Consider the following 8,370-nt stretch of genomic DNA (forward strand, 5'->3'; position numbering starts at 1 on the left):
AGGGCAGATATGTCATGATATGCATATAAAAGGCATGGGGCAGACTGTCATGATACACATATGAAAGGCATGGGGCGCGCATGTCATGATACACATATGAAGGTCAGACACTGGTCTTCTCTCCCAACCATGTGGGTCCTGGAGATTAGCTCAGGCTGTCTGGCTTTGTAGCAAGTGCCTTTGCCTGCTGTCTTGCAGGCTGCAGAGGCGAGGCTTTTTAGTTGGGTTTGTGCCAGGACAACCAAGTGCATACTAGTAAAAGATGAGGAAGCAGAGGGCTGCATCAGGACCTGAAATCTGGTAGGTGTCAGGTAAAACAGACATTCAGGAAAGCTACTTAACGTTCTTGATAAAGAGTGGTCTTGAGTGCCCACTGATTGAGGCTTTGACTGAAGTAATTTATTAATTTATATTGAAAATCACAGCCAGGCACATTCTCTCGTCTTTTCTTAGGTGAGCCTGGGCTGTGGATGATTTCTCCCAACAGTATTATACAGACAGACACAGCCACTGGAGTAGGAGTGGCTAGGAGCCCAGGAACTGCAACCATCTTTCATGACATCCCTGGAGTTGTGAAGACATTTCGAGAGGTACAGCTACGTGCACCGCAGCTGAAAGGACCAGGGTGATTGCATTTATAGGTTATACATGCAGAGACATGCTAGGATGGAAGTACACTTTATAACATGCATGAATTCCTGGGTTCAATTCCCACCACACAAACCAGGTGTGTCTTTAATCTCAGCACTGGAGATGTGGCGGTGGAGGCTGGAAGATGAGAAATTCAAGGTCATCTTAAGCTATAGAGATTCTGGCTAGTCTTTTTTTTTTTTTTTTTGGTTTTTCGAGACAGGGTTTCTCTGTGGCATTGGAGCCTGTCCTGGAACTAGCTCTTGTAGACCAGGCTGGTCTCGAACTCACAGAGATCCACCTGCCTCTGCCTCCCGAGTGCTGGGATTAAAGGCGTGCGCCACCACCGCCCGGCTCTGGCTAGTCTTTTTATATCCAAGACCTGTCTCAAAATTTAAAAGAAAAAAATAAGGGGCTGGAGAGATAGCTCAGTGGTTAAGGGCACCGGCTGCTCTTCCAGAGGTCCTGAGTTCAATTCCCAGTAACCACATAGTGGCTCACAACCATCTGTAATGAGATCTGGAGCCCTACTCTGGCATGTGGACATACATGGAGGTAGAATGTTGTATACATAATAAATAAATAAATCTTTTAAAAAAAATTTTAAAAAATCATTTCACAAGTAAATGATTTTGTAGACAGAAGCTTCTGTCCCACAAGCCACTCCCAAGTAACCACACAGTGACTTAATATTAAATATAAATGCTTGGCCAATAACTCAGGCTAACTCTTACATTTAAATTAATCCATATTTCTTATCTATGCTTTGCTATGTGACTTAATACCTTTTCTCATTATAGCATGCCAATCTTGCTTTGCTCTGGGTCCACTCACCACTTCTCTGATTCTGGCCTTCTTTCTGCCAGCATTCTCAGGCTGGTTCTCTTGTTTAACACTCCCGTTCAGCAACTGGCCTGTCAGCTTCTTTATTAAGCCAATCACAGCAACATCTATTCATATAATGTAAGAAATATTCCAAAAAATTTTAAAAAAATATTCCACATTTTTTCTAATTAATAACTGTTTTTTTTATAATTTTACTATGTTGAAGTTAAAACCTTTTTTAATTAGGCAAAAGGGGGAAATGCTGTGGAACAACCTTTGTACACTGTAAATATGTATTTCTCTCATTGGTTATAAAGAGCTAACTGACCTATAGCTGGGTAGGAAGAGATTGGGCAGGAGAACCAGACTAGGAGGATGCTGCGAAAAAGAAGGGCCGAGTCAGGGTCACTAGCTAGATGGAAAAAAAGCATATAAAAAAATGAGGTGGCCGGGCGATGGTGGCGCACGCCTTTAATCCCAGCACTCGGGAGGCAGAGGCAGGCGGATCTCTGTGAGTTCGAGACCAGCCTGGTCTACAGAGCTAGTGCCAGGACAGGCTCCAAAGCCACAGAGAAACCCTGTCTCGAAAAACCAAAAAAAAAAAAAAATGAGGTAATACGCTATGAGCCATGTGGCAGCACAGATTAATAGAAATGGGTTAATTTAAGTTGTAAGAGCTAGTTAGTAATAAGCCTGAGCTATCAGCCAAATAGCTATAATTAATATTAAGTCTCTATATTGGTTATTTGGGATTTTTTTGTTTGTTTGATTGGTTGGTTTTTTGAGACAGGGTTTCACTGTAGTTTTAGAGCCTGTCCTAGAACTAGTTCCTGTAGACCAGGCTGGCCTCGAACTCACAGAGATCTGCCTGCCTCTGCCTCCTGAGTGCTGGGATTAAAGGTATGCGCCACCACTGCCCGCATATTGGTTTTTTGGGAACTGGTTATCAGGAAAGAAAAGTCTACCTACACAAAATTTTTTTTGTTTCTCAAATAATCAGAATGCCAATTTGTAGTTGTATGAAATAGATACTCTTGGTTGAAATAAGTTATTGGGGGTAAGGATGGAGGGAACCAGCTTTCCCCTTGGTTTGCTGGCAGGTGGTAGTCAATGCTTCGTCAAGATTAACATTCAACTATGACCTCAAGACTTACCTCACAAATACCCCCAATGCAACTGTGTTCAAACTCTTCATCAGCACCGGCAGAAATGACGTCAACCTTAAAGGTAAGGAACCTCTTTGCAGGTCTCCTGATCATGTCCATCTTCCTATGTGTCCCTCAGTTATTTTATTCCTTTAGATTAATATGTTTTCTTTTATTGGCTGTGCATAGTAGCACATACCCGTAATGCTAACATGTGAAAAGCTAAGATACAACCTTTGAAGCATGTTCAAGGACACGCTAATTCTCTCAAAAAACTAAAACAACAGCTGGGTGGTGGTGGCACACACCTTTAATCCCAGCACTCGGGAGGCGGAGGCAGAGGCAAGAGGCAAAGGAATCTCTGTGAGTTCGAGTCCAACATGATCTTCAAGAACTAGTTTCAAGACAGCTAGGAGTGTTACACAGAGAAAGCCTGTCTCAAAAAAAAAAACAAAAAACAAAAAACAAAAAACAAAAAAAACTGAGACAACAAAAAATTTATTTTACTTCAAAATTGACTCCAATTTTTATAAAGGTTTTTATTATTTTTAATTATGTGTAGGTATATGGCATATGCACATGGGGGCAGGTACCCTTGGTGGTCAGACACCTGACATGGGTGCTTGGAACTAAACTTGGTCCTCTAGAAGAGCTATAGCTTATGTTGAGCCATCTCTCTAACACAGTGGTTCTCAACCTAGGAGCTGGGACCCCCTTGGGGTCAAACAACCCTTTCATAGGGTCACCTAAGAGCCGTGGAAAACACAGGTAATCTACATTACAATTCATAACAGTAGCAGAACTACAGTTATAAAGTAGCAACAAAAATAATTTTAGGATGAGGGTCACCACATGAGGACCTGTATTTAAAGGGCTGTAGCACTGGGAAGGTTGAGAACCACTGCTCTAGCCCTTAACTCCATCCTAGCACAGAAACTGAAATCAATGAAATTTCAAAAATTATGACTGGATTAAAGTTTAGATTTTTATAGTTGGGTGGTATGGTACATGCCTTTAATCCTAGCACTTAGGGGGCAGAAGCAGATACATCTCTGGCACTGATGTCATGTTAGGTTTCTTTTTAAAGGATTTTTATTCATATGTGTGTGGCTACCTTGTGTTCAGGTTCCCTTAAAGACCATACAAGGACATCAAATACCCTAGAACTTGAGTTACAGACGTCTGTGAGCTGCCCACAGCGGGAACTGAACTCAGGTCCTCTGTAGCTAGTCTTTCTCTGTCCTGCCAGCCAGCTCCCAAATCACAACGCAGATACTTTTTATTAATTATGAGAGCTTGGCCAATAACTTCGGCTTATTTTTTAGCTAACTGTTAGAATTTAACCCTTTTCTATTGATTTATGTACTGCCATGAGTCTAACTGTTAGAATTTAACCCTTTTCTATTGATTTATGTACTGCCATGAGTCTCACGGCTCTTTACACCTCATCTCCTACATGTTACATTTATATTACATCCGGGTCTCTGCCCTGAAAATCCTGCCTACCTATTGGCTGTTCAGCTTTTTATTAAACCAATCTGAGTGACACATCATCACAGTGCACAAAAACATTATTCCACAAACCCAGCAGTGGTGGCGCACGCCTTTAATCCCAGCACTTGGAGGCAGAGGCAGGCGGATCTCTGAGTTCGAGGCCAGCCTGGTCTACAAGAGCTAGTTACAGAACATGCTTCAAAGCTAGAGAAATCATCTCAAAAAACAAAAACATAACAAAAAAAAAAGAAAGAAAGACAGAAAGGAAGGGGGGAGGGAGGGAGGGGAGGGAAGAGGAGGGGAGGGAGGGGAGAGAGGAAGGAAGGAAGAAAAAGCCATTATTCCACAACAGTCCTCTATAGGAACAAATGCTCTTAAGCACCGGGTCCTCCCTCCAGTCCCCATAATTTCTCCTTTTACAAACCTATGTTGATAACCGTTATTTAACTCTCTTCTTCTTAGGGTCCTGTACCCCAAGTCAGGCTTCCGCTGTTGCAAAAGTTCTTCTTCCCGAGACACTCATGCTATGCCACGTGCAGTTCAGTAATACTTTACTAGACATCCCAGCAAGTAAAGTCTTCCACATCCATTCCGAGTTCAGCATGGAGAGAGGTAGGATCCAGCAGCTCAGTAGCTTCCTTTTGCCAGTTCTACAACTGTAGCCCTCCTGTGGCAACAGTTTATTTGCATTTCCTCTACCTCTAGAGCGTTTCTCAACTGGTCCAACAAAGGGCTGTTTTCTGTTTGGTATCCTGTATCCCTGGCTGGTCTCAACCAAGAACTACCTTGAACTGGTGCTTCCACCTCGAAAGAGCTAGAATGCAAGCTGTGCCCCCATAATTTACCCTTTTCTTTTTTGTTCCTGCTCTAGGAAAGGTTAGATTGTGTCTCACTGTTTTGTGTTTTGAGACAGTGTCTCACTATGTAGGCTAGGCTGGCCTCGACCTCAGAGGTCCTGAGTGTTGGGATCAGAGGCATGGACCTCAGCCTCACAGTCTGGGATTGGAGGCATGAACCGTCATGCCCAGGCTTACTCTTCTATCTCCAACAGCATTGCTGTGTTTGAGTATTCCAGACAAATGTCATAACAAGAAACAGTATGACATTCAGATGGCTGGATATAAATGAACATAAAATGAGAGGATTCTGCTAAGCCTTAGGGCATAAACCTGTAATTCTAATACTTGGAAGAACTGAGGCAGGAGGATCACAAAGTCAAGGCCTGCCTAGTCTACAAAATAAATTCAAGTTTCTGGGAAGTCTAGTGTAACTGTTCAAACTAGAACGAAAAAAGGCTGGGGACGCTCAGTGGGAGAGATTACCTGGCAGGTGGCAGGCCTAGTTCAAATATTGCCAACACAACTGTGGGAGGCAGGAAAGCAGGGCAGAGGGAGAAGTAGGGAAGGAAAAGCAGGCTAATGCTACACTATTTGAGCTCGGAATTGAGGCCTCGCAGCTTGAATGGCATGGCTAATGGACAAGCACTGAAGGAAGGTTTCGTCACACTAAAGTTGTACATTGTAGAAAGTTCCAGAACAAAATGCAGATAGCACAGCACTGGACCAGCAACCAAGGGGAGCTAGGGAAGTGGTGTCCCGAGACTTTGCCTCCATTCTGCCTCCTCGCCACTTCTTAGCTGCTTGGCCATTCACTGAGCGCTGACTTTCTGGGACTAGCACTGTTGAGTCCAGCTGGGCTCCCTCAGAACAGTTTTCCTTCTTGGTATTTTCCCCATAATGGCAGTAGCGTGCCCTTAAACTGAACTGAGTTCACATGTTTTCTTCTACCTTACCTTGGTTATCTTAGTAGAGCCTCTCAGCCTTCCTGCTGTCTTTCTTTTTTTTAGGGGTCTATGTCTGCCTAATCAAGGTTCGACAGAATTCTGATGAGCTGCGCCAAGCCCTAAGTGTGGCCGACACCTCGGTATACGGGTGGGCAACTCTGGTCAGTGAACGAAGCAAGAATGGAATGCAAAGAATCCTCATCCCTTTCATCCCTGGTTTTTACATGAACCAGTCAGAGTTGGTTATTAGCCACAAAGACATTGGCGAGCTCAGAGTCCTCGGAGTGGAAAGAGTTCTCGAGAGTCTAGAGGTAACAGCAGTATTGGTCGGGGGTCTAGGTTGTGCTTTTTTCCAGCATACTCTCGTTAGGCTGGCAGTGAAGTCCCTACATAGTCAAGATGGGCCTCCTGCCTTCCAAGTGCTGCAATTAAGACGTGTGCCGCTAACCTGGGTTTGTGCAGTCATGAGAACTCAATCATGGACCATGTGCATGTGGCAAGCACAACTGAACATCCCCAGTCCTCAGTTTTGCTTTTAAGACAGTGTAACCCACGCTACCTTGAAACCGTGTACCACCTATCTTCCAAGCCTGGGGACCACTGGACATGCACTACCATGCATGGCTGAAAGACAAGGGATTTGAAAAGACTTGTTATTCTCATTCCAAGGGTAAAAATGTTACTTGGTACCCTAATTAAAGTTACTATGGGGGCTGTAGAGATGGCTCAACAGTTAGGAACACAGGTTCTCGCAGAAGACAGAGTTTGGCTGCTGAAACCCACATCAAAGGGCTCAGAATTCCTGAACCGTCAACCCTAGGGAATCTGATGCCTTCTTTAAAGTTACCACTGGATACAGAGCTAGTTCCAGGACAGGCTCCAAAGCCACAGAGAAACCCTGTCTCGAAAAACAAAAACAACAACAACAAAAAAAAAAGTTACCACTGGAAAATAGCTTAAATACTTGGAGATACATTTTTATTTTTTTTTATTTTTTAAATATTTATTTATTTGTTATATATACAATATTCTGTCTGTGTGTATGTCTGCAGGCCAGAAGAGGGCACAAGACCTCATTACAGATGGTTGTGAGCCACCATGTGGTTGCCGGGAATTGAACTCAGGACCTTTGGAAGAGCAGGCAATGCTCTTAACCACTGAGCCATCTCTCCAGCCCCTACATTTTAATTTTTAACCATGTATGTCTCTCTGTGCATCACATACCTTTTTTTTTTTTTTTTTTGGTTTTTCGAGACAGGGTTTCTCTGTGGTTTTGGAGCCTGTCCTGGAACTAGCTCTTGTAGACCAGGCTGGTCTTGATCCGCCTGCTTCTGCCTCCAGTGCTGGGATTAAAGGCGTGCGCCACCACCGCCCGGCCCATCACATACCTCTTAAGCTAGGTCTCTGGCCAACCACTGGAGACTCTTTATGTTAAATGAACTCTCCTCACAAGGCTGGACACAAGTTTGTCGACCACTGTTAATTTTATTTACTTTTTAACATTTATGTTCATTGGTATTTTACCTGTATATGTGTCTGAGGGTGTCAGACACCCTGGAACTGGACTTACAGACATTTGTGAGCTGCCATTTGGATGCTGGGAATGGAACTCAGGTCCTCTGGGAGAACAGCCAGTGCTCTTAACTGCTAAGTCACCTCTCCAACCCAATAAATGTTGCCAAAACAAACTGAAGGCAGATACGATGTTGTGAGCCTATAATCCCAGCATTGAAGAGGTTAAAAGAGGACTGCTAGGAGTTCCAGGCCAGCCTGGGCTACACAATGAGACCGACTCCAAGTCTACCTCATGTCACATCTGAGACCCTCGTACTCAGGAGAGGCAAGTCTCAACCCTAGCCTCAAAGCACATTCAAAAGTCAGCCTTTAACACGTCCTCGCCTTTAGCTTACAAGATTTTATTCTTTTGTACACACAGTGTGGAGGCCAGAGTTCTTCCTCAATTGCTCACATTTTTTATGTTCTTATTTTTTGGTTTCCCAAGACAGGGTTTCTTTGTACAACCTTGGCTGTCCTGGAACTCACTCTAGGCAGGCAGCAAGTGTTGGGATTAAAGGTGTGTGCTCCCATTCCTAGCTCACTACCTTTGAAGACAAATCATTATGTAGCCCTGGCTGGCCTGGGCCTTACATATGCACCCACCTACCTACCCCCACCCTTGAGTACATACAGGGATTCAAGTCTGCCACCATGCCCACCTGTACCTTGTTTTCCTCGAGATGTAAGTGCTCGCGCATGTCTGGAGACCAGAAGAGGGCTGGTGACTGTCTGTCACTCTCCAGCTGTCTTTCTCCACATTTTTTTTTCTTTAAAAATATTTTTTAAGAGCCGGGCGGTGGTGGCGCACGCCTTTAATCCCAGCACTCGGGAGGCAGAGACAGGCGGATCTCTGTGAGTTCAAGGCCAGCCTGGTCTACAAGAGCTAGTTCCAGGACAGGAACCAAAAGCTACGGAGAAACCCTGTCTCGAAAAATC

General features: G+C 44.1%; 1 protein-coding gene across 1 annotated transcript in view; it reads left to right on the plus strand.

The window, feature by feature from the left end:
* Nup210l (nucleoporin 210 like) overlaps positions 1-8,370 on the plus strand; it is a 109,083-nt gene that overhangs the window by 95,255 nt on the left and 5,458 nt on the right. The window contains exons 34-37 of the mRNA XM_005367309.3: positions 454-590; positions 2,556-2,682; positions 4,557-4,706; positions 5,941-6,188. Of these exons, the coding sequence (XP_005367366.1) occupies positions 454-590; positions 2,556-2,682; positions 4,557-4,706; positions 5,941-6,188 (662 nt within the window). The remainder of the gene's footprint in view (positions 1-453; positions 591-2,555; positions 2,683-4,556; positions 4,707-5,940; positions 6,189-8,370) is intronic.

This window comes from Microtus ochrogaster, unplaced genomic scaffold (genome assembly GCF_000317375.1).
Source record: "Microtus ochrogaster isolate Prairie Vole_2 unplaced genomic scaffold, MicOch1.0 UNK16, whole genome shotgun sequence".
In the NCBI taxonomy this organism is placed as follows: Eukaryota; Metazoa; Chordata; class Mammalia; order Rodentia; family Cricetidae; genus Microtus; species Microtus ochrogaster.